This window comes from Mixophyes fleayi, chromosome 6 (assembly GCF_038048845.1).
Source record: "Mixophyes fleayi isolate aMixFle1 chromosome 6, aMixFle1.hap1, whole genome shotgun sequence".
NCBI lineage: Eukaryota > Metazoa > Chordata > Amphibia > Anura > Limnodynastidae > Mixophyes > Mixophyes fleayi.
This window is the reverse complement of record NC_134407.1, coordinates 91,170,213-91,197,783: the sequence shown is the minus strand read 5'-3', so window position 1 is coordinate 91,197,783 and position 27,571 is coordinate 91,170,213. Positions and strand designations below refer to the sequence as shown.

Genomic DNA, 27,571 nt, shown 5'->3' with positions numbered 1-27,571 from the left:
TTATGACCACAGTAAAGGCAACCCACGCTTCTTTTTTAGTTGGAGTCATTGAACTGATGAAGTCTTGGTCGGATATGAGTTTTCTAATATCCGGGCCAGCAAAAAACCCCTCTTTCAGTTTTGCCTCCGTTAAACCTGGAAACTTGGATCCCAAGTACTTAAAGCATTCGCTATCTTTGGGAAGTGCCTTAACAAATTGATTCATTAATCCTAATTTTATATGGAGTGGTGGTAATAAAACTTCTCAGCGGGTACGAATGTATCTCTGAGAACATTATTTTCACCAACAACTAGACTTCTTGGTGGCCAATTTTTTTGCTTCCAGTAATTTTGTCGGTCTCTACTGTCCCATAAACACAGAAAACAAGGGTATTTGGTGTACCCAGCCTGTTGTCCCAGCAGCATACACAATACTTTTAAATCCCCACATACCAACCAGTTTTGATTTTGATAACCCACTTTCTTAAGTACCAACTCCAAGCTCTCATAAGTCTCCTTCAAGTACACCGAATGAGCAACATGAATGGACGCATAACGGCCACCATTGTGAAGTAAAACTGCTTTTAAGCTTCTTAACAAAATCCGTAATAACCCGTAATATTCAACTGCTACTTTTTCACCATGAACTCTCCACATATGAAACAGAAACTGTCAGGCAAATTTACACACTTTCTTGAAGGCATTGCACTAATTTTGAACCACACAGACAATAGCAGGATGACGACTGAAATGAAATACAAGATTGTGGAGGAATCAGAGAACAAGTTAATGCATGACAGAACATGTCCGGGCAGGCCCTAGCAAGCACACTCAACAATGCAGTGATCACCATCAGGACCAATAAACATGTATTTTCATGTTTTTGGGAGCAGTGAAAATAAATTTGTTTTTCCATGTTCAGTTTTTTTTCCCCAAGTATGATGAATTTGAAATTTAGCTATTTCCAGCTACCTGTTTGACCAAAGCACATTTCGATTGTGAAACAACCTGACGTCCCAGGAAAAAACGGTGGTCATTTTCGAATTCAGCGCACCAAAAAAAATAAGAATCAGATAAAATTATGAAAACAGCTTTTTGGTTGCAGACCTGTGTTATTATCTTTCATTTATAAGGCACCACAAAGGGTCTATAGCGCCGTATATGACACACCATGAAACAGAAAGAACAAAACAAGAATAAAAATATATACACAGACACAGGTAACATGGTAATGCAAATCAAATTATTACTGGGACAATGAGAGAAAATGATGGTAGAAATCAGCGAGAAGTAGGCCGAAGCTTAAGAAAACAGGGCTAGGGAAGCAGGCCAAGAGGTACAGAGGGTGAAATTAAAGCTTTCACTTTTCATCTTGTGTCTGATGCTGGGAGCATGTGTAAGAAGCATGTGTACAGCTGCTGCCAGCTCCTGCATACAAATGCAGGAGTGCCCAACTAAGCAGATGTTTTTCTTACCAAAGGACGCAATGTCACTGGCTTCCACTGACTTATTGCAGCCACCATCATTTAGAGCAGTAATAAATGAAAAAAAAAACACTAAAAAAGATATAATCTCCTTTTATCTGTGTCTCCCTGCAAAATGAACCAGTGTATATGGAGGGGTAGAGGGGGGGTCTGAGAAAGACTTCTGCTCCCCGTTTCGGAGAAAAAGAAAAAAGAGTGACAAATCTAGTTAAAAGTCGCATTAAACAAAGGAGGCTTGTTCAAGTCACGGTTCACAGTGCCTTGGTTCTGCCCAAAGTTGGTAGTTTGTGGATAACCACAGCAGGTATAATTAAATAATGTCTGCAATGAGTGCACAGGGTCAGCCAGTAGGGGCCATTTGAAAAAGACTCATGGTAGCAGATCCATGCCTTTGTATGGATCCAAAGACCCCTCTCAAATGACTACATGGTCTGGACTCTTCTCAGGAGGTAGATTGGGACTCTGAGGAGCTGATCAGGTCCTCTGCCTCTTCTAAAGATGCAAGTACAGTGAAGTGCAAATTGACCCTTCTAAACTTTATATATCTCACTGAGTGATAAGATTTTTAGAAAATTCAGTTTGCTCACAGGGCCTTTCCAGTTCCCTTTGGTCCTGGAAGATGACCAGGTTTTAAGACACCACACTAGGATACCAAATATTCCAGCATTAGTTGCCCCCACTTGCTTCTATAGTGAGCAGCTCTGCCATTACATACTTTATAGATACCGGTAAGTTGTTCAAGAAAGTAAAATATTAAATACTGTTGTCTTCCTCCTAGATGAAGAAGAGCGATAGGGAAATATTTTCCCTTTACTTGGTGCCGTAATGGTTTCTAAAAATGCTCTTTTAAATACAGTCAATAGAACTATCCCAATTATATGACAGTAATTTAATAACATGACCAATACCCGCATGTTTAGGTGGCTCTCAAAAGCTGGTTTGGAACCCAAGTCTCAGGACTTCCCTAATTTGCATTCAGACTTGTTCCTGAATTAATAGATGAGATAAAGGGATGCCAAAAGGTTATGATGTACTTTTCTTTTTCAAGCTTTTGTCACAAATGATAGATAGGTGGACAATAGCGCTATCCTCTGGATTTCATCATGTGCCACTTCTATGCAGAGCATCACAGTTCCTTCTAGTGATCCTAGTTCGAACCAGACTACATTAATCAGCTTCAATTTCTGACACAGGAAGAAATAAGTTAACAGCTTGGTTACATCTTTTACTGCCTCCTCGTCAGCTGGTTAAGAATCTTAATTTTATGAAGATCACCTTCGAAGTATAACTTACAGGTTGGGAGTAAGGGAAATGTTACTGTTGTGTGTCTGGATGGAGTCAGAATCTTGTCTACACATCAATTGAATAGAACAGAGAGCAGTCAGCCCTACATTTAATTGCATTCTAGCTTCAAAAAAGTCTTGCAGCCTCCACTATCAACTCCATGGGCTTTTCTATTGGACACTCCCAAACAACAGATTATACTAGTGCTTAATTAAAGGTAAAACACTCTTGAGATCTTTTGCACCCAGATATGCATTCACTTTAATATTGAGCCTTTCCTTAAGCACCATAGTGAATTACTAGGGCCAATTCAGATCTTAATATGCTGACAGGTAGGTTAACTTCACTACTACCTCTAGCCTTCGCAGCCAGAGGAGCTGAATTGGCATTACTTACTGCTGAGGGAATCCTCATTATCTGTAAGGGTTGAACTAAAACATTTTCTGTGAACCTTTGAGTTGTGGAGTTTGATTTGGTCATGGATACTCTGGATCTTTCATTATGTTTAGTGTCTTGTTTGTCATCCTAACTGAAGATGTCTTTTCACTGTTGGCATAGTAGTTTACAACTGTTTATTGCCTGTAGAAAGCTTTACTGGGCAGCAAGAGCCAATACCATAAGAGGTTGGATAGCTTTCACAATGCTTCAAGCAGGCACGTTCAAAGGACGTTCCATTAGATACTGCAGACACAAGAGCTGCAGCAGTATGCATCCCCTTAGCTATTATTATGTATGCAGCACATGGGTCCTCACCTCAGAACTTTGTTAAACATTATTGTACTCCTTTACATCTTCTGAAGGCTGATCTTTCAGAGCTACCATCAGGTGGGTGAATTTCCATTCACTAGCTGTTGCTAGATGACAAGCCTTCTGAGGAAAAAGAAAAACTTACAAGAATTTATGATCTGCAAACTGAATTTGTTCTAGGGAATTGGGATTGCCTTCTAGCAACAGCAAGGGCTGTTGGCATCTCTGAAACAATAGCACCGATTTCTTTGTTTCCAGGATCGGTAAGGGTCCCAAGAAAGGTCAAGACAAACCTTTCTAGTAATTTATGGTTCACTTTGCAGAATAATGTACCTTGTCTAGAATCATTAACACCTGGCATACCTAATGACTGTTAAAGGCTAACAAGTCAATTTAAACTTAGTTATTCTCTAGTCAAAACTGTTCTTTGACTTCTTGTTATAACTGTTAAAGCAACAAACACATTTAAAAATATATATCCTTATCTAAACTGATTTTGGTTGCTTCATCATTTTTCCCTTTTCTAGGGCAGAATTGTCACTTGCAATCTTCAACAAAAATCTGTTTCGATGGGTGCTCACCGGTATGCAGGAGCTGGCTGTTTTAGTACCTAAAGTGCATGTCCTCTTGAGCAGTTGCAGATCCAGAATGGGGCAATCGCCCTAGCAGGTGTACTGGGCCAGCCAGGTGCCTGTCTGCCTTCCCGCACTCTAGAGTCACCAATCAGTAGTGAGAGGTCTTTACACTAAATGGCTGGAACTATCCGAGAGAGCGAGTGACTACGGAAGTATGTAATTTAAATTGATTGCCCCGCAGATCTGGGATCTGATTTTTACACTGAAATTAGGGAGAGGGGATAGTGCCAGATCACTCCCACCCTTCACAACAAACCTAGATCCCCTGCTCTTGATGATATGCTGATGTTTGAGCATCTAAAGTTCACTATGGTTATACAAAATGGAGACATGGCTTAATTTCACAGATTTGGAAGAGCAGGCCAATTTCAGATAGTTGGACAGCCATTTTTCTTTTTACTTTTAAACTCTACGGGTCCAAACCAATTCGGACACATTATTCTAGGAATAATGTTGTCTGCATTAGTCATACTTGCCAACTCTCCCTGAATGTTATGTTAGGGAGACTCCCTGAAATAGGGGTGATCTCCCTCACTCCTTCAAGAGTCTGGCATTCTCCCTGATGCTGAGCCAGTACAAGACGTGGTTGGCTTCGCTATCTGTGGCATGATGACAGTTCAGAAATTCTGTTCTATGTCCATGTATTGATGCCTATGGGAGGTGGCAATTTTCATTGAGACCAAGATTTAATCAAAAACTGACAGGTAAGACGACATGACTTCAGTAATGGAGACAGAAATGTAAAAGACACTTTAGTCTCTAGAGATTTATTATCTGCTTTTCTTTAAGCATAGTTGCCTACTCTCCCGGAATGTCTGGGGGAGTCCCGCATTTCTGGGATACCTTCCGGGCTCCTGGGAGAGCAGGGCAACCTCCTGGTTATCGTCCCCGCAATGGATAAGTGGCGGGGCTTAATGATGCAAATAACATGTCATCTTAGCCCCACCCCCTGCTGTTATTGGACAAAATTGTGACGATCGTTTAAGGGGTGGGGACAAAATTGCAATTCATCAAGCCCCACCCCCACAGACCCACCTCCCCCATGATCTCCCTGAAGCCGAGGAAAAATTGGCAAGTATGGCGTTAGTACGGTAGTTTCTGCGCTGATTTTTGCATGCACCTCGAAGCCACGGGTAAAAATCTGGGTTAAAATGACCGTATTAAAGGCAATAGTATTAACACTGCGTTAATTCTAGTGGCCGAATTGAATCTGCCCCTAGAAATAAATCAAAGGAGCATTATGAGGTCAATGGGCTTTATGTGTTTTACAAATTTCTGCAACCTAATGATGTATACACCAAACACTAGGAAACACGTCGATAAATCAGTTTAGATTGTTACATCAATGACACGCAATTTCAATAGACTACAAATGATTTAAAATGCATGTGAGACATTGCCCGGGGCTGAGCAATGAATGAGCCACCTCCACACCCCCGAGTGAGCCGTCTCTGTCTCCCTAACAGCAGTACGAGACACGGTATTCCAGTAAAATGACGCGCTAAATCACGTGACTGGGCTTCCAGAACACGAGCCGCTCTGGAGCGCGCATGCGTGCTCTCTGCTCTAACGTCACAAACGTGTCCGCGTTCTTAGAACGAGCATTGGCCGGTGCCCGGTGTCCCTAAGAGAGGGTAGAGTCACATGAGTACGAAAGGGAAGGAAAGAGCCTGCACCTGGTACTGCGGAGAATGGCTGCCTATCGGCTCTAATTGTCTCTTCATATCACCGGTACCTTAAGGTGAAGTAGGGATGTGAATCCGACACAGGAAGAGGCTACTGGCACCGCCAGCCAGAGGTAGGTATGCGTCAGCTGTAGGGGAAGGAGGGGGGGCTGCTGGGGAGGAGCAAATGGTAATGATGGTGTGTAGGTTGAATCTCACCTTAGGGTGCAACTGACTATCCCATGATTACTGGATCGAGTGTGTTTGTTAGAGAACCTTACTTAGCGTTAGCTATTGGGCGATTTTGGTTATCTGACAATACATAATACATACGTGAGTTGGTGGTTGGGGCGATACAGATATGGCATTTCATCTGCTGGGCATGACATTAGAACATTTCAGCTTGTATGTTTGTGTTTTTTTTCTCCCCCTTAAATTGATACGTAGAAAATTGCTCACCCCACTTGTTTCCTCTATTTACATCAGGAGTACTCAGAAGTTATGAATGATACATGTATTCTGTCACTGTTATTTTTTATGTGACAATTGTAGACACTGAATAGTATCAGACGCAAACAAAACAAGTCACAAAAGTAGTCATGGTAGTTTTAAACATTTGTCACTGATGAGTGCACGCTTAGTGTGTACCTGTATTAACATAGCCTAGTGATTCTATAATAACTTCAGCTAAAGAGTCATAACTATCTCTCAACTCATGAACATATTTGTGGAGATGCGTTTTTTGTACTGGCATTAAACTATTCAAATTAAAAGTGCTGGTCATGTGTGGGATAGTGGTGGATGCCACAATGTTATGGGCAGCTCTACTCTGTTAACTGATGTAATGTGGACAAAATGATAACTTGTATGTGTCTAACTGGGTTATATGGCACAAGTGGCTCAAATAACCACCTTTGAAGTTTGCTGTAAATATTACATTATGTTTGATACATTTTCAGCTCTTGTGAGAAAGTTTGGTTTCTAGAGGGGCTTCTAGCTAAAAGAAGCAGTGACACATTGGTTGGCAGGTATATCTCATGGATTTTTTTTGTGTGTGTATGAATTAACTTGTGTGTCAAGTATTGTTCCCAGTCTTCCATGTTTTTGCAATCCCTAAACACAGTCTAGTATGACATTCTGGTTTCTAGTATATCTAATTTGCCACTTGATGTGTCTTTAGACTTTGTTCTTGCTGATAAAACTGTTACAGGGAAACTTCCATTCAAGTATAGTTTCCCTGATAAGCATGTCCCATTTTTGGCTATGCTCCACTCCCCTGAGATCTACAGATTTAACTCTTGAGTCGCAGGAAATGGTTCAAGCAGTTGTCAGATGTAGCTCCAAGGTAAAGACTGCATTTGTTATTCCATGTGTCTCCAGTGCTCCTGGCTGACAAGCACCTAAGATGCAGAAATTTGATGTCAGTTGTAAGATATGCAGACACACTTGATTGGGACTTTTACTTCAGTTGAGTTCTCTTTAATACATTATTGTTGTTGGTTATGAATATTATTGTCTTTAGGAACATAAACATTGAATGATTCATTTGAAATACCAGGAAAATATGTTTCACAATGTAATAGCAACACAATGGTAATTAGTACTTATAACTTTGTAAAAAAAAAAAAAAAAAAGCAAATTGGTTTAGCAGTCCAGACTATTCTAGTAAGAAAACCAAAAGCATTTAATGGCAATGAAGTCTAGGTAAGAGAGGCCTTAGAAGGACTTCTGTCTCGGTGTCCTAGGAAGACAAGAGTCTCCTTAGTTCAAAGAGGCCATTCTTCTCTTTCAAGTGAATAGCTTAAACAATATATTAAAATCCTAATCTTAACCAGTCTTAAATGCTATCTCCCTGAGGGTCTAATTTGGAACTATAAACCCTATGCTGTCTCTAAGCTTTTTTCTATATATTCTCTCTGTTTAGCAGCTTACACATAGCACTTACCTGCACTAAAACTGACCATAGTGAGTCCTCGGTTTATGGATGACCCTCTCTACAGCATCATCTTACCAAAGTCATCCTGTTTGAACAGAATGGCAAGGAAAAAGTGCTACTGGTTGCAAACTCATCAATGTTGGGTTTGCATTGCAATGGAGTGGCAATCCCTAGATAGAGGAATCACTATATGCCCTCCCCCTTCCCCGCAACAGTATGTATGCAGAAACACTTAACAAAAGAAGCCTTCTGCTCCTATAATGCCTAGAAAATACTATCACCAGGGATGTGGAGTTAGCTTTTTATATAGCCTTGACCAAGACCTGGAAAATCTCAGGAGTTTGGTAGCCAATGCATCTAAAAAAAAAAAAAAAAAATACTACTGGGGCAAAACTAACAAGAAAGGCAGTACTATATTATCTGTTCACCCAAATACAAATGTATGTAAAGTTGTGTCAAATGTACCTTGTAATATTCAGTAGTTTTTGTATATTTATTAAAGCAGCAATCCCATGAAAACATTTTTTTAGTGTGTGTTTTTTTTTTGTTTTGTATTAAATAACAGAAGTCACTGTGGAAGAATGTTGATATTTACTACCATGGCAACCACAGTGACATTGTAAATGATGTAGTGAGCAGAAATGCTTTGGAACACCCCTCTGAGCTCAGTCTTCTGTGTGATGTATAATCCTCCTCTTTTTCACATTGTTTTGATATAGCCTCCCCAATTCTAAAAAATTAAATTTACACTAGCGAAAATAGCCCCCTCCCCCCCCCCCCCCCCCCCCCATGTACTGCTCTTATGAGAAAGTTTAATGCACTCTATTTTATGGCAGTGTTAAAGAGGTTGTTTGTACGTTAAATTCATCTGTGTGAAAACGGTATAACATTACCTTGTGTGTCTGTTTAGGAGCAAATTGAGCATCCGTCTGATGCCACTTTAAGGCATACAGTTGCAAGATATATCTTGTGGGACTTGGGCCCACTAACATGAATAATTGCTGTAAGCTTATTGTTAAGAATAATACCTTAAATATGCATCAACATTGTGTAACTTATTGTCCAGGTATCTTTTGCTTGCCGTACTTTAGGCATAATATTTTTAGACATTGTAGAAAATGTATAGCAGTTGAAACAGTTATGTCTCGTACAAAGTTATTTTGTTTATTTGGCTACATGGGATGCTATTAAACCAAATATGTAGGGTTAATAGCCCTAGCTCAGTATGTTTTTACTACAGATTGGAAAATATCATGAACTACTACCCCTGTTATAATTTTTGCATTGATGTTTGCCATGCTTATGCAATTATAATTGTTAAATGGTATTTTTAATACATGCCTTTTAAATAGTGAGCTGCACATCTTTATTAAATAGTGGGAGTCCTATAGTTAACTCTTGTGATGCTTAATGTACAATTAAATGGAACCCATCAACAGGGGGGTATTCATATATCTTATATATTCATATATAGTTCATGTAGGTTACTTTGAATGTATTGTCAGCTGCACATTATTAAATCACTGGCTTCACCTATTTTTGGCTCTAATATTTTTTACTTTGCACACATTAAAATGGATGTGCATTCAGTATTGCACAGATTTATTTATGTTTTGTTGACTTGTACCACTTCAGCCGATTAGACTAAATACACACTGCTGCTACCCATAAGACATCCTTGTCTCTTGCCTGTAACTCCATATTTCACTTATATTCCCCATGACTCTAGTCTTGCAACATGTGTTGTGCTAGGCTCAGCCTTGTTGTTTGCACTTCTGCGCCCTCACACATATTTCTTAGGAACACTGTAGTAGTGTGGATTGTTATATGTGTGTGATAGTGTTTCAAATGGTAAGTTTTGAAAGGGGATTTATGTATAGACATAATATCACTATGCTCTTGTGGCATTCTCAGTTTGAAAGGATGCCATGTGTGTTGAATAGGCTATGCTGCTCCTGGATTGAACGCTCGTGATTTTTGGCATTGGAGCTGGGTCATTGATCAGGCTAAACTGGTGTTGCTATAGGCAGTGTGAGGCCTGTTGGTTACTTCCACCAACCTACTCTAGAAATCAACCCCATTTACTGGTAACACTGTAGAAGGTAATATAACAAAAATACTTTGCTCGACTATCCATGTGCCCCCAGATGCATATTGTACATCTGGCCAAGCTGTGAATTGACATTATTGTCACACTGAATTGATCTGCATATTATCTTCACAATTTTTGTTCACAAGAAAACGTAACTTTTAATTGTTTTTTCTTTTTTGTTTTGTCTCTTGCATAATTCCAAAGACATTTAAATATTAATATGTAATAGAAAGATTGCAGTGGGAGAAATTTGAAAATGAATATCAAAAGTTGATGATTAATTTTTAATATGGAAGTAATATTGAATATGGAAGTAATTATAAAATGGAGAGCAACAGAGGGTTACATTTAGAGGATTTTTCACATCCATTATAGAGCTGAGATACTTGTAGCCATGTACATGTTGTTCTCTATGAACAACAGTTTGTATTTATAAATCTTTTTGTTAGTGATGATTAAAGAAATGACTGCATATGATTTCATAATTGTTCTAGTCTACTGTGGCGTGACTGTACAGCCTATAATATAATCCAATGAATGTATCCAGTTCTGTTACGAGAGGGCTGGTACATACAGGGCTTGGTATCCTTTTGATGATTGTGACGTGTGTGATGCTGCAGCAACAGCAGAAACCTCCATAGGCCTAATGATGTGTCATTGCAAAACATAAGCTCACAAAGGACTCGCCTTCAACCTGTGCTCTGCATTAACTATTTATTATGAGGAGGATGACTCTGCTCTATATCTTGTGCTTTACTGGAAGGAATACATTTTTCATGAACACTAATTAGTCTATGAAGGATGAAGATGCAGGCTTTCCACCTAGCAACACAATTAACTGCAAGGTAACAGCAATATATACATAAGTATATTTTACACTTAGTTTTGGCTTATTTATTTATTTTGGTGAAAAGTAGGCCATACTCATGAGTATGTCCAGGAGATGTAAATAATCAGGACACATAGATCAGCAGACAAATAACAATAATGTTTGTTTGCATTTAATATTGGATCCCTCATTATTTCTTCTAGACTGTCATCTCATGCAGCATAGTGTCCTAATTATTATTAAACCCAAATGTTGCATGTGTATTAACTTCTGCATGATTGTTTTACAGCTTTGTATAGAATACTTGTAAAGGTCGGTTAATTAACCCTTCTTTCTATTTGAATTGTTTAGGGTATGGATCAGCTACAATTTGTTTATAAGCGTTTCTAGAATGTTGTTAATGTAGGAGTCGGAATTTTCTGAATATTTCTGTCCGTTATATACGATTCAATGTCTTAAAGAAAACATGCCCTTTTTACTTGATGGTAGTTTAATTTTATGCAAAAACATACTTCAGATGAAGTTGGGAATATCCTATAAGGATAATTTTTGAGTTACATTTAGCTCTAGCTAGCTTTACTTCTGGAAATGGAATTATTAAGGCATTCTATAGACATGAATAGTAGCACCTCTACCGAAATCTTCATTTTGTTCATATGAAGCTAGATTGAATGGAAGTAGCATGAGACCAAAGTTACTTCCAACAAAGTCCATAGTTACAGGTTGTTGTTTTTTTGTTTGTTTTTTAAAGGCAATACACTGTTTTTGTTTTTTTCCTTCTGCCACACCTGCTTTTCATCCCTCGCCATACTAGAATGCATATTAGGCAATCCATGGTCAACTTCGTTTTGCAAAAACTATTTTGTCCGTATGCCTTGCAGCATCCATTTAACTAGATCTCCTTTTACTTTCAGCCATCTCAAACACAATGTGCCGTCGTTAGTACCTTACTATAAGCTTTTCTCACAGTATACTCCAGCAGTCAATTGGAATTTAGTTACCTCCAATTGGCTGTTGGAGTTCAACAGAGGAGAGCCAGCCTGCATTGTCACTAATAACAGTTCTGGCTGTTCTCTATGGTATTGGGGTCCTGCATCTGTATAATTTAAAACTACACACATGGTTATTGTGGCTGAAAATACATGTATATTTTTAAATATATTATTATGGTGTCGTTCTATAATTTGCCCGATGTGTTTAATAAAGGTGTGTGTGTATATGTGTATGTATATGTTTGTGTATATATAATATTACGGTGCATAAGGTGTGGAATAAAATGCTGCAAAGTAAGAATGCTTTCAAAAATAGTTATTTGTTTTCATCAGTGAACAAAACAAAAAGTGAGTGAACAGAAGAGACCTCTAAATCAAATCAATATTTGGTGTGACCACCCTTTGCCTTCTAAACAGCATCAATTCTTCTAGATACATTTGCACACAGTTTTTTTTAAGGAATTCTGCAGGGAGGTTGTTCCAAACATCTTTGAAAACTAATCACAGATCTTCTGTGGATGTAGACTTGCCCAAATCCTTCTGTCTCTTCCTGTAATCCCAGACAGACTTCATGATGTTGAGATCACGGCTTTGTGGGGGCCATATCGATCATTCCAGGACTCCTTGTTCTTCTTTAATGAAGATAGTTCTTAATGACATTGGCTGTATGTTTGGGGTTCGTTTCCTGCTGCACAATAAACTTGGAGCCAATCAGATGCCTCCCTGATGGTATTGCATGATGAATAAATTCCTGCCTGTATTTCTCAGCATTGAGGACACCATTAATCCTGACCAAATCCCCAACTCCATTTGCTGAAATGCAGCCCTAAACTTGCAAAGAACCTCCACAATGGTTCACTATTGCCAGCAGACGCTCATTTTTGTAGCGCACTCCAGCCTTTCGGCGAACAAACTGCCTTCTGTTGCAGCCAAATATTTCAGATATGGACGGGCACCAGGTCTGGCGGAGTGGGTGAAGGAGAGGGCAGCGGGGTAGGTAGTGTCAGAATCGGAGAGCCAGGTTTCAGTAATGGCAAGAAGGTTAAGGGAGTTTGATACAAAGAGGTTGTGTTTAGCAGTCAGTTTGTTGCAGACCGATCTGTGGGTCCGCCTTCCAGACAGCAATCCCACTCCTGGACGCTGTATGATCCTCACGATCAGCCGGAAAGTGATCACTATATACTATCCCTGAGGAAGCCATTATCGGGGTGAAACGCGTAGGTTTAACACTCTGACATTGCCTGTAAACTTTTTTTTTATCCAGCAATATCGCCAATGGTCCCCGCGCGCATGCGCGGACCTGGTGATTGCTTTCCTGCTGATCGTGAGGACCATAAAGCGTCCAGAAGCGGGATTGCTGTCTGGAAGGCGGACCCACACACGGAGCAACATCTACTCAATATTGCCTACATACTCTGTTGCTTCTTCTGCACTATTACTGCTGTTGGTACTCGTCTTATGCGGGGACCTAGAGACTGCTACTCGGTACTACGATAGGAGCATACACTTTCCATGAGTGGGACCGCTGCCTGGAAGAGGGACCTCTGCAAGGAGTATCTGGACACATCTTCTGGGGAGGGAGGGAAGTGCACTACCCAACCTTCCCAGACCTGTGTTTTATTACTTGTGTTATTGGTTATACCATTTTTACTGGCGGCTGCCACATTGGACTGTGAGATTTTTAAGATCCTCCACCAGTTACACATTACAAACGGACCTCAGCACGACTTAGAGTTGTCTTTATGCCTTTGAAAGTAAGTCAGCCCTCAGTCCTCTGTTGTTTTTATTGCATCTTATTGATTTTACATCTGCATATCCTTTCTCTCCACCAAAATGTATCTATAATCCCTATCTAAATTACACATCTCGCGCTGGGGAAATTTATTGTATTGTTTTGTATCTATTAGGGATTTGAGACCACCCCCTCTGTTTGTCCCCTAGCTGCCTATTTCATCTTAGTGGGAAGCGCGGATCCCCCATCTCGTTCTATAACGAAGGGCGATCGCCCCCCCCCCCCCCCCCTGGATCCGCCACTGAGACAGAGTAATAACATAGTCCGTAATATTGAAGGTTAAACTGCTCAGTAGATTGTGAGCATAATTTATAGCTAGTACCCATGTGAAGTAGGCCTGTGTCTCGGAGTTTGGGGTCAAAAAACAAGAATGGGAAACAGGTCTAGGGGTGCAGAGGGCTGGGCAGAATGTACAGTGGTGGAGAGGAAAACACTAGGAAAGAGGTCCCTGCTCATGAGAGCTTACATCTTAGAGGAAATGGAAAGACACAAGAAAGGTGGTAGTGAAAGGGAAGTCTAATGGATAATCTGATAGGGCATGGGAATACATTTCACAGGTAGGGAGCAGCACAGGAAACATTTTTTTAGACCGTCCTGTGAAGAGGTAAGGGGCCAGATCCGTTGACAGAGGAGAGGTGGCTGGAGGGAATGTAGGTTGTTGTTGGAGATATGGTGGGGAGGGGATTGACCCAGGACTTTTTAATTTCAGTATTGTACATATGAAGTCCTGTTAATTTTCTTGTTGCTTTGTGTTTTATAAAAATTATCCGTACTGAAGAGGAATCCTACCCCACAATAATTATTGTACTGGTCACAGAACTACAGTTTAAATTGTGTGGGGGTGCTCTCCTGCATACATATGGCAATTTAAAGAATAAGGCACTCGGATTGCGCCACTATATTAATTCAGTATCACATATTTTATTATCAATATTCCATATCTAGCAAATCCTCAAATTTTGTTATGTCAATCTTTTGAATATATCAAGCTTTTGCTTTATGAATGGAACATAGAAGCGAGGGAAGACCACATGACCAGGATAACAAGTTAAAATATTTTGGGCTTTGTGTACATTTATACATTGAGCCTCAGTGCTCCCTTTTTGACGTTGTATGTAATATTTAGTTATTACATGTAACAGCTCTGCTGAAAAACAAAACAAAGCGCTGGTCTTTACCACCTAAGGAGAGGATAAGGATTATGGAACACAGAGGAGGGGAAAGAGCGGGACAACATAACAATGATTAATCTTTTTACAGTGTGTTCATGCTCTCACTCCACCCAAATTTCTCCAGGCATACCCCCAGTGAAGTGCCCGTGTCAATTTTTCTACAATTAGACATAGAACCGGATCCAAGTAGCTTCATTTTCTTAACCTGACTAGTGATTTCAAACATGTTTGTGAAGCGCTGTTGACATGATGCCATTGACTTAAGGGAAATAAGGCGATCAAAACTTGTATACCTCAGTAATTAAGTTATTTTCAATGGAAACCCCTGTTATTAGAGAAAAGAGAGGCACCATTACATGCACTTTATCAGAAATTTTGTTTATCAATCTAGACCGTGTCTAAGCCTTTTAAATGGATACGACTGGAAAAGCAGGAAGCAGGACAGAGTTGCACTTCCCCCTGAAAACCTAACCTATATTACTCTGCAATCCTTGTGTTTGCACATGTTTTTACAACTGTATCTGTTTTCTGCATATAACAATTTTTATTAGTGTTTTATTAGTTTCTATATTAAATTACATTGTAAAATGTTTGTCTCTCTTAGCAGTGCTGATGCTTGTCAAGAAAATTCTAGAATTAACCCATACATTTTTTAATGACTTACTAAATGGAGTTCCTTAAATGTTTTGAGCACTTTAGACAACTTGCCTCTGCTTCACTTATAAAAGTGTTAACTATTATCTGAAGCCAGGATTGGTGAGGTCTTGTCACAGAATCCCCCTTTGCACTGGAGCAAAGCAATTTTGGTAATGCATAACTTATTTATTTTTTTTCTTCAATGAGCTCCAAGGGTCCCATGATTTCATGTGTATGTGAGGTAAACAAATAAGGACATGTTTTTGTGGAGTGACATCCTAAGGGTTTTGTAAAAATAAAATATATAATTTTTTAAACAAGTCCACACATTTCAGTATGTAAATTGTAAATAGTTACTTCCTAATTGTATTTTTAGCTATAAATCCTCACCTGGTGACTTGTTTAGAAGATACAAAATGTAATGGCAGACTCTTTTAATCTAGACTTCCCCCAGTTACTAGGGAAAGCCGCAACGAACACTGGTGTGCAAGGTCCTCCAAAATTGTCGCACATTTCTGTCATTGTCCAAGGGCATTGACACTGAAGATACTCATAGTCTAATTATATCCTGTGGTGCATGACCATTTTGTCATATTGCGCACTCATCTTTTGGAATTCTACACTTTGCACAGTTCAAGAAACACCCTCTCTACTAATTTCAAATGCATTTTCAAAACACATTCGTTCAATTAGGCATTTGTTGATCATTACATCACCAATTTTTTTAATGTATTGCTTGTGAACCGTAAAGAACTCTGAATCTTGTAGGAAAAAGTACTCCAAGTAGTATTTTCATTCGTTATTTACCTTAGAGCTGTTTTTACTTTTGGACTGTGTAAAGATTATATCTCTTCTGTTCATTTAGACATAGCTGTTGCTTTTATTTACACTTAAATGTATGAGTCTGTAACTTTGATAAAAACTTTGAATAACCTGTACTTAACCAAAAAGAATCTATAACAACGTTTATAGATTTAGTAGAAAAATATCCCAAAGAAGGCCTCTCCCCCCATCCTTGCACATCTAATCACTGCGAACACATTTTGCATTAGGACAGTAGGACCTTCAAAACATTGTTAAACAAATGTACAAAAGAGTTAACCGTTCACACACCAGCATTCAACAAGTTGACAAACTAGCATACAAAGTGTTAACATAGCCAAGCAATACCTCTCTTAAAGGGCATTACCGGAGGGAGGATCACCGCCATCATCAACTTGATAATTAATGGTGATTTAGTTGTAAAAATAAATTGTGGGTGTGGATAGCATGCCCCCTGCTTCCCACAAAAACAATCCAAAAAGCTGTTCACAGTGCTTGTAGCTGAAGATTGTGGTGGTGGTGTGTTGGGTGACTACATGTGGCAGTAAACCCATGGGTAACAGAGGCATGCTGCTGCTTGTAGACTTGGAAGCACTAGCTTGCCCTGGCATTCAGTGCCCACTGTGAGTTCATGGCTCCTGACTATAATGCACACTGTTAATATTATTTTCAACAACTGCCATATTTGAATTTAACACTTGAATCCAGTTGTCAATATAATATGGGGGGCTTTTAATTGACTGATGTTCTGAGGAACATCACAGCTGCAGATTTTTACCGTTTAATATCCACTCATTTTTGCTCGCACCTCTGTGGCATGGGCAAAAATTAGGGATTTTTCTGTGGATTTTTTTTTTCTTTTTTTAGAATTGAATCTTCCCCTATGTGTACTATAATTTCCATAAATAATAAGAAAAAACTCTTGCAAGTTGTCTTAGGCTGGTTGCACACAGGTGTGTAAATGGTGTACCTGACTTGTGTTTTTAACACCGTTGCAAAGCATGCAGTAGCATTCTGTGTATCTGTGACTGGATCACTTATAAATAACTTATGGTATACATTTATTTAAAGGAAATAGCACAGGGCGCTTATTTATATAATTGCCAATGCACTAATTTTTGATATTGTGTATATCTTGATATAGGAAATTGTTATTTCTGAGACCAGGGTAGAAAATTTGCTTTTTCTGTTTTAACCTTGCTAAAGGAAATGCCTTATTTCTGATTAATATATATGATGCAATGAGCCTTTATTTAGAAAGGCTTTTGTGTATCGTGATGTGGGAAAATGACTTGTTTGGGGTTTATACCTTATTTTGGGAATGTGTATTCTGCAACTGTTGGAAGAAAGGTCTTATGCTAATCAAGCCTTTTGATGTGTTAGGGTCCACTTGAAGACTGGAAGGTTTAATTAAGACCCTGCTACTGGATTTCCTGTGTCTAAAAACAAGATGCAGGACATGACAGAATTTTTAAGATATCACAGATAGGCGTAAATATTGTTAGCTTTCCAATGTGTGGGGCAGCACGGTGGCTAAGTGGTTAGCACTTCTGCCTCACAGCGCTGGGGTTATGAGTTCAATTCCCAACCATGGCCTTATCTGTGTGTAGTTTGAATGTTCTCCCCGTGTTTGCGTGGGTTTCCTCTGGGTGCTCCGGTTTCCTCACACACTCCAAAAACATACTTGTAGGTTAATTGGCTGCTATCAATATTGACCCTAGTCTGTCTGTGTTAGGGAATTTAGACTGTAAGCCCCAATGGGGCAGGGACTGATGTGAATGAGTTCTCTGTACAGCGCTGCAGAATTAGTGGCGCTATATAAATAAATGATGATGATGAATCCATGTTTGTGTAAACATATTGCATCCTGATTCTAGAAATAACCTGTGTCCAAATCCGTATAAAAAGCACTGTCTTGTACACTGAAATGTAGCATTCTGATTTTCCATCTGACCAGACCACTAATACCTTTAATCAGTGGAACTGTCCTTGTCAGGGCACCTGAGCGAAATAAATCATCACTCTTTGCCTCAAGACCCTGCTTGACAACTTCTTCAATATTGCTGTAATCCTGTGACCTGCAGATTAGACCCTAAATCGAATCCGTTCTCCGGCTGTTTCTGAGGTTGGACTCTGCTCCCCAGTACCGCCGCTCTGCTGCTACCCAGCAGCTTTGGCCAGTGTGATAGGCCAGGGGGGGATCCATCTACAGCACCCTGATCCATAGTAAGCAGTCTGGGGTACCAGCACGGGAGTACACTAGCAGTGACAGTTACCCAGAAGGAACGTGGTTCTGGGTGCCATAAAGGAGCCCAGTGGTGGCAGCAGGCTCCTCCTGCTGAAGGAGGCGTGTATTCGGAAGAATGAAAAGGGGCGGTGGCAAAGTAAGCCCAGCAACAACAGACAAGGTGGCATAGGTGGCGGTCCATCCTGTCGCAGTGTCTATAAAAGGACTAGGGGGTAAATGTATGAATCTCCGGATTCTTCATCTCCGGCGTGTTCAACCTCTTCAACGCTTAAATTTAAAGTGGCGCTGCATTGTAAAGGGAGACTTCCCTTTACAATGCAGCGCCGCTTTAAATTTAAGCGCCTAAGAGGCTGAACACGCCGGAGATGAAGAATCCGGAGATTCATACATTTACCCCTAGGACTTTTTTTGTTGGTACGTTTAACAAACGTATGTTTCTATTTGCGTTTTATTGCTATCTGGTTTAATTAAATTGGGTGCTATTTAGTGCAGGATATGTGGGCTTTGAGTGGGATGGGACATGCTGTTTTCTGCACCCACTCAACCCCATAGAGACTCCTGCCCCGTCTGACCATATTCTGTTAAGATATGGTCTACACACTGCAGGTTATCCTGTCAATAATGCAGAGCAGCCCAGCCATCTAATTTTGTTAGGAGGGGTAGTCCTGCTTAATTTTATACCGTTTGTCTTATTTTATGGAGCATCTCCTATCAATCTTAGTATCCCATTAATTTCAGTGGAGTTCTTATATGTAGCGTGCATATTAGAAGCCCCATTGAAATAAATGAGAAGCTCAGTGCAGCTTGTATCTAGAAACATTTACGAATGTATGCAGTATTTTCAGTGTATACCACGTGTGAACCCCATATCAAATGCACAGCATTTTAGGCGTTTTTACGTGAGTTTTTCACTCAAAGCTAATACCAGTGAGTAATCAGCTTTAATAATACAGTGCTATATAGTTATTTAATAAAGCGTTACTCTGTGATTTCACTTATGCTGTGTTTTGTTGAACATGATTTTAAATAATGCCAGACTCTTGGATAGAATAACATTCCTTCTTTATATTTCATGTTTTTCAGTCTTGTACTTCTGTTCTTATATGCAGATTTTGTTAATATGTCATTATATAAAGGTCTGTTGATTACTTTCTGTAATCTCGTTGTAATTATTATTTAGGGTAGCAAATGAGAACACCCTTTAGACATTATCCATGTGTGTGCCCATCCCTTTAATCCTGTACAAGGTATTTTATGAAAGTTGCAGCACTAGCAGGGAAGTGCACATGTGTGAGAAATTAACCTGCATTTTTTATTTTATTGTAAAAAAAAAAAAAACTTCAATAGTTTAAAAGTTGCTTGTATTTTACTTGCAAATGTATCAAATAAATGTGTTGCTGCTAAGGGGGGCAGAGGTTGGGGTAATTAACATTCAGCTAGTAAAAACTAGCAATCCATGGTACACACACACACACACACACGTACACACGTACGTACACACACACACACACACACACACACACACACACACACACACACACACACACACACACACACACACACACACACACACACACACACACACACGTTCGTGTAGTGTTATATACAGTGATAAGTGTCCCAAAGAGCAAATTAAGCTTTGACATATCACAATGTGTGTAGTGCACTGGAGATGGTTACTGTGCTTTTATTCATATTGCCTCCAGCATGTCTGATTTATCATTTAGGGAATGCTGACATTGCTTAGAAGAAGTTTGCTACTTTTGGTGCAATAACTGTTGCTGGAGTACTTCTCTCTCTCTGGAAGCAATATTCACATTTCGTGGTAGAAGGGTTCTGTGTGCAAAAGGGCACTGGAGATTATTTTTGTGCAATAAACGGCTGGCAATGGGTGTGTCTCTCTCTAGGACTAAAGTTGGAGTAAAACATTTTGGGGTACATTTAACAAGCTGCAAGTTTCCGGCTGTTTTGAAGACTGGAGATGTTGCCTATAGCAACCAGATTCTAGCTATCATTTTGTAGGATATACTAAATAAATGGTAGCAAGAATCCGATTGGTTGCTATAGGCAAAATCTCAACTTTTGAAACGCTTGGAAACTTCCTGCTTGATATATTTGCCACCAAAATGTTTTACTCCAACTTTGGTAATAGCAGTTGAGGCATCATCATCTGATTGCCTTCCCCATTGCTATCTTTTAATTTATTAGTACATTATCACTATTGTACCAACAGGTTCAATATGATATACTAGCAGTACTTGGGGAACCATATGATGTATGCCTGGCTGAGGTGCCAGGGATTGTGCTAGCAATGTTTAGTAGTGTCAGGATGTGCCTAGATTATAGCAGAACTCATCATATGATTATGTAACTGCTGGTGTCTGAAATGTACTGGACAAAGTCCATATGACTATATCAGCAGTACCAATATAATTCTTCATCAGCAGTACTCATATTTTATTTAATGACATTTTATTTATATAGCGTCAGCATAATCTGCAGTACAAACCCAGTATGATACTCGAGGTTAAATTTCCACATATTGAGTATTGGAGCAGCCAGATAACCATGGGAAGAAGTGCTTGGTGAGGATATATGATCCTGTCACACAACAGTTTTGTTTTTGGGGTTAGAGGATTGTTGTAGTATGAAAGGGTAATAAATGTTTGAGTGAAATGTATAGAGGTGATTTTACAAGCTTTCTTGAAGAGGTGAGTTTTCTGGCAACTGTTGAAGATTGGAGGCTATGGAAAAGGAAAGGTTTTGTTGTACGAGGGATGTTATTCCACAAAATGGGTGCAGCCCCCAAAAAGTGAAGACATGCATGTTGGGACAGTTTTCTAAATGGTTTGCCTGCAAAGGTTTTATTGTGTTGTTGTAAAGGGGGGTGTTTCTAGAGTCTGTTGTTGCATCAAGTGTAAGTATATGCTTCAACTGTTTTATCAACGTGTGCCCTCACTGTGTGTGTATTTTCCAGATTTCATTATTGCAGGTCCCATGTTATCTTGATTATTTCCACCCACTGCTGGTATACAACTCCTTTCAGCAAAGCACATGGCCCAATGGCGGCCATCTTGTCTAATGTCCATCAGACCACTCCAGGTATTTGCATTCAGTAGACCGTATTTTAAACGCAGCACAAATGCACTAGTAATCTACAAAACAAGTACAGTATAACATTAACTCTTTATACACAACCATGTAACGAGCACATTACACTGTACAGTCCATATTAAATTATACAGCCCGTATTAGCAATAATAATATTAAAACTTTTGCAGTAACAGCATTGCATGGGTTAAGCAACAAGCCCAGTTCTTACTAAACTTCAACCATTCAACCATAGAGGGTTACTAAAATCTCAATAAAACGTATACATGTATAACAGACTAAGTAACAAGCACCATATTTGACTCCTAAAATCAACAATAATACAATACTCAGAAGTCCACAGCACACATAATCCTATAACATCCCTTTGTAAGGGGAGGGGAGTACCTTTACAAGACTTGGGGCTAGATTTACTAAACTGCGGGTTTGGAAAAATGGAGATGTTGCCTATAGCAACCAATCAGATTCTAGCTCTCATTTTGTACAATGCACTAAATAAATGAAAGCTAGAATCTGATTGGTTGCTATAGGCAACATCTCCACTTTTTCAAACCCGCGGTTTAGTAAATATACCCCTTGGTTTTGTACATAATCAAGACACCTTATATGCACAGTCAAACTTCTAAATACAAAATACTATGTTAAAATATCCATTCAAATCACTCACTTTATCCACAGAAACGATTAACAACTCCTATTACTAACACAACACATTTAACATATAAGACACTTTACCACTAAACTCTTAATTTTAAACATATTTAACATAGTTCCCATGGTTATCTGGCTACTCCAATACTCAATATGTGGAAATTTAACCTCGAGTATCATATATCACATCATGCTCTAATATTACCACAGCCCAGAATGGCTTATGAAAGAATGCTGTTGGCTTGTCCCTCGTGCTCAGAGTGGATGAATATCTGTGTTCAGCGTATGTCAGATAGGGGAGTAAAGGCTAGCCCGCCCGATCCAATCCACCAGAACTACTGTAGCACAAATTGCTGAAAAAGTTTATGCTGGCTATAATAGAAAGGTATCAGAACTCACTGTGCATCACAGCTTGCTGCTTAGCCACAGACCGGTCAGCGTGCCCATGCTGACGCCGTCCACTGTCGAAAGCGCTTACAATGGCACATAAGCACTAGAACTAAATCATGGAGCAATGCAACAAGGTGACATGGTCTGATGAATCATGTTTTCTTTTACATCATGTGAATAGCCAGGTGCGTGTACGTTGTTTACCTGGTGAAGAACTGGCACCAGGATGGGAAGATGGTAAGCCGGTGGAGGTAGTGTCATGCTCTCGGCAATGTTCTGCTGGGAAACCTTTGGTCATGCATGTGGATGTTACTTTGAGATATATATAATTTGTCAATTACACCGACGGGGACTGTAATGACAGTGTATTCAAATACATATACTTTAATATGGAGTTGGTTCCCCTTTTGCAACAATAACAGCTTCCACTCTTCTTGTAAGGCTTTACACAAGATGTTGGAGTCTTTCTGTGGGAATTTGTACCCATTCATTCTGTACAGCAGTGGTTCCCAAACTTTTCTTCTCAGTTCGAGGCACCCTTAGGGTCACCATAATTTTTCCAAGGCACCCCTAAGCAAAAATAATTACCGGGTAGTCCCGTTTTTTAAGCAGTTGGGTCAAAATGACGTAAGATGTATTTAGACCCCTTCACCATCACATTGTGCCCCTTCATAATATCATATCACTCTGTCCCCCTCCTTCAGCGGCTCTGTCTGTCCCCCTCCTTCAGCGGCTCTGTCTGTCCCCCTCCTTCAGCGGCTCTGTCTGTCCCCCTCCTTCAGCGGCTCTGTCTGTCCCCCTCCTTCAGCGGCTCTGTCTGTCCCCCTCCTCCTTTAATGAGCATTAAAACACCTTGTGTGATTTCAGTGTACGCTTTCTTAAAATAAATATAAAGAATAAAGTATACTATAGTCTTCACTAAGAATTGCTTAATAATTTGCTTTATAGCACCTTATAGGTGAGTACAGCACTTATATTCACTCCAAGTTGCGTAATTTGACAATATACACTATATTTTTTTTATTTACTTTTGAATTCATCTGTGTCTGATTCTTCCAAGTTACTGTGTTTCTACCAGGAGCCAATTGGGAGCTCTCATTGAATCCTAATCAGCAGTCTACTGTACATACCCATATATATTATATGGTTCAAACTATTGTAATGTCATGATGAATTGCATGCAATAAATTCTCTGCCGATCACGTGACCAGAATACTGTTCCATCCGCTTTGCAGTTTTGAAGCAAACTCTGAGAGAATCCAGAGATATACATTGTTTTGAGATGCCCACACCATTGGTTTAATCTGGTAGGCGGCCCTTACTACTTTTGTGGAGGATTTTATTTTTAGATTTGATGCATGGATGTATTTTTATATATTTTATATAATCATTATTTTAGATAGTAATTCACAATGAGATGCTTTTTCTTATCTCCTTTTATAAAATGACTATGGAATTCCACACATCCTCCATATATGATATGAAATTGGAGATTGGTCATTGAAAATTATCCCAATGTGGAAGAACTTTATCTTTATGGAGATCTATCTGACATAGAACGAACTTTTATTGATTATTTTATTGATTTCCATTATGAACTATCTTATTTGGGATTATGGTCACACAACATAGTAGAGGAGGATAGAGGTCAGGTGATAAGAGATAGGTGTGCATATCATCAGCATGCATGTAGTACTGGAGGCTGAATGAGTGAATTGGTTCACCATGAGAAGAGGTGTACAAAGCAGAGGACCAAGAACAGAGCCTTGTGTTATTCCCACAGAGGTAGAGACCCCAAAGGAGCTGTTGTATTCTGTGGTTGGGTAGATTATAGATCCCCCCCCCCTCCCCCCTCATGTAAATGGCTTTAAAATAATGGTTGTTTTCTTTAAGGTATGAATCTGCTCATTTTCCTGGTTAATCTTGGAAACTATAAAATAATCATCTGAGCCATCAAGGCTACATGCAGTCCAAAATAAAATTTGTACCTATACTTTGTATTGAGAAATACAACCAAAATATCAAACAGTTCTGCACACAGTACTGTGTGTGTTGGAGTAGAGGTACCGAACATAGAAAACTTCTATACAGTCAGTTTCCTGACAAAAATGGACAAATATAACTATTAATACATTTATTGTTGGTGAGATGAATGCCTAAAAAGTAGTCAACCATATACTGTCCTCTCCTTAACATAGTGTTGGAAGCACATTTATTACATGTCCCTGAGTATCCCTGCAGCATAGTGTACTATGTAATTAATTAGTGTTCAATTAAAAATTTTGTTTTACAGACCATTAGCTTTTGTGAAGGCTGCAGGCAATGTTGAAATTGACAGAAACAAAGCAAAGTTAGGCGAATGTTTCTCAGTAAGAATGTGTTTGTGGACCATTTCATTCTTTTACATTATTTTTTGGACTGTTGGTGTCGATGCGTTTATTAGGCTTTTAAAATACCCTGAAAGCAGTTTAAAATAACACTTATTTATGAGGTTTTAGGATTGTAAACCTCACCATGGCCTAAGATAGGAAGTAAACAAACATGTTAAAGCACTTGCATCATATACTGGATATTAGTAAAGTGAACAACTGGTTAAGAATAAAAATACAATTGTAGACTGTGAAAAGCCTGAACTTAAAACTGAAATAACTATGTTTTATGAAATGACACTAAATTTTTGGCTAATATTTATTACATCATACATTTTGGCAATGCTCATTGTTCTAAATTCTAGAACATAACCAGGAATGTTTGTATAATTGTACTCCACAGCATATCACTGGAATGCTGAATAATTATTTGTGGAGGATATAGTTCATGTTATTATAGAAATACATCCAATTCAAAGTTAAAGTTTATGTAAAAGATATAATGGTTTGGACTTTGTGCAAATGCAATATTATGTTAAGTCTCTCCTTCTCTCTTCTTTAGCTCTTGGGCTCTAAATACGGCTGTACTGAGCAGCAGTCACATGTTTTCTGTAGCCATAGCTACTACTTGTCTTCCTTTTTGCATATGGTAAACTATTCCCCTCTTAACTATGTCTCAATCAAAATGTAAAAGTTACATTTATTCCAAAACAGGTGAATTTCTGCTTTCCTCATTGCATACCTTGCTCATCCATACCATTAATACCACATACATTGTTTGTTCCTGCTACTAATTGAGAATATATAATGAAAAAAAATATGTTGCTGAGGCTTCATAGTACTAACATGCTATCTTCTTTTCTTCTTCTTTCTTTGTAGATCTCAGCAAATTGAAAATACCAATGCACCTGCTTTCTCATGGAAGAAAAAATTCACGTTCGAACCTCTCTAGGTTCCAAACTACCAAAATTTGGTGGAGCCAAGCCATTAGGAAACTTTTTGCAGCAAGCACCAAATGGAACACATTCTGGTTTATTAGCTAAAGCAAACCTTGCTGGGAAGAAACACAGCGACCATGATGGGACATCAGCATTTTCTTTGAACTGGAGAAAATTGAAATGTCAAAACAATGACCACATGTCTAGAGAATCGCCTCATCCTGCCACTGAAAAAAGATTTTTGCAGTCCCAGATGGCAGCAGAAAAAGATTCTCCCAGATTAGGTATAACAACAAAAACTGCAAAGCAAAGCAACATGTTGGTATCACATAAAGAGGACCTGAATGAAAACTTATCTAGTTCAAATAAATTTACTAAAGGTACTCAGTTTGGAAGGACTTCCTATTCTGGGCTCAATGGCTGTAAGACTCACGTTAATGGATTTTACACAAATAAGCCCCCAGCAGGTTTACACAGACCAAGAGCTAATTCTGCTACAAGTAGAAACTTTCCAAGTACAATTTTGTCAATTGACAAACCTTTCTCCAATGTTAGAAGATCGCAGAGCTTTTCCCATTCTGTTCAAACTTCCTTGCTTCCATCTGCACCCATGACCAGGTCTCATTCCTTTAACAGAGAAGTAAATGTGACAGGGCCTTGCCAGTTACAGCATATACCTATACGAACAACTTTGAAACAGAATATGTTTCCAAGGACAGCAAAACAGTATGGTCTGCCCAATGGTAATGAGTCACACATGAAGTCTAGTTTTACAAGGACATACTCTACAAGTTCATCTGTAGGATTACAGAAACCTAGTTTGTCAAATGGACTTGCCGTATCTGTTCCATTGGGTTACAAAATGAGCCGCCCATCCTTAAACAAACCAAACCGATCACAATGCCCTAGGGAATTCATCATTGATGGTAAAAAAGATTCTTCTGTTTCCCAAGTAACTGATAAAATGGAATCCTTGTCAAATGGAACAAAAGAACAAGACAAGGGAGACCAAGACGACCTGGAACTTGATAATTCTTCTTGTGATTTACAAGAACAAAACTACAAAGATAGTTATTGCAGTGAAGATGTTGATGAGCTCTCTATTTCTTCTTTGTCCTCTTCTGACAAGAATGATTTTAGTGAAGATTTTAGTGATGACTTCATAGACTTGGAAGATTGGAATAATACTATTGTGGTTGAATCTGAGGAAAAACTGCCAGAACAGCCATCAGACTGTTCATTGGGTAAATTGCAAGACCAGAAGCAATCTAACGTTAATCGCTCAGATGAGTGGATAGGTATGAATATATCAGGTAAATTCCATTTTTTGTCATGGTGTGTGTGCCAATTTAATCTTAAAATAAGCTGACTTCACATAAAGTGTGTGAATATCTGTCTATCCTGTAACATTTACACACATACAGTTGTTGAAGTGGAAATTTTTAAGTTATGGGCCAGAAGCTTTAGGGAACTTGTGTTAAAAAGCATCTAAAATTGAATATCAGTCTAGTAAAATACAAATAAGTATTATATGATGTAAGGCTACCCTACCTCTCCCACTTCACTTATCAATCATGTCTTCCCTATGTCGTGTCATCTTTTCCATGTACCTATAACTTCACCTTTTTTATGTCCCCTGCGTTCCTTCATTTTTTCCTTTTGTTTTCTACAGCCCTGCACTTAAACTTAATGCCTCAGAGGAGGAGTTCTTTCCTATCATCATCGGCTATTCCTATAACAACTGGTTTAGCATTCTGCTGATGCAGGAGGCTGACCCAGTGCATGTACTCTGGTATTTGC

At 39.1% G+C, this 27,571-nt stretch overlaps 1 protein-coding gene across 4 annotated transcripts in view; it reads left to right on the top strand.

Annotated features, from left to right (window-relative positions):
- Positions 1–5,594: 5,594 nt before the first annotated feature.
- The window catches only part of CCSER2 (coiled-coil serine rich protein 2), a 94,720-nt gene continuing 72,743 nt past the window's right edge, over positions 5,595–27,571 (top strand). The window contains exons 1-2 of one of the 4 annotated variants that reach the window (XM_075217032.1): positions 5,595–5,927; positions 25,713–27,084. In XM_075217032.1, coding sequence (XP_075073133.1) covers positions 25,752–27,084 — 1,333 coding nt within the window. In that variant the 5' untranslated portion in view covers positions 5,595–5,927; positions 25,713–25,751. Of the gene's footprint in view, positions 5,928–10,483; positions 10,667–25,712; positions 27,085–27,571 lie in introns of those variants that run through there. The other 3 variants (XM_075217031.1, XM_075217029.1, XM_075217030.1) reach the window with 3 other exon arrangements.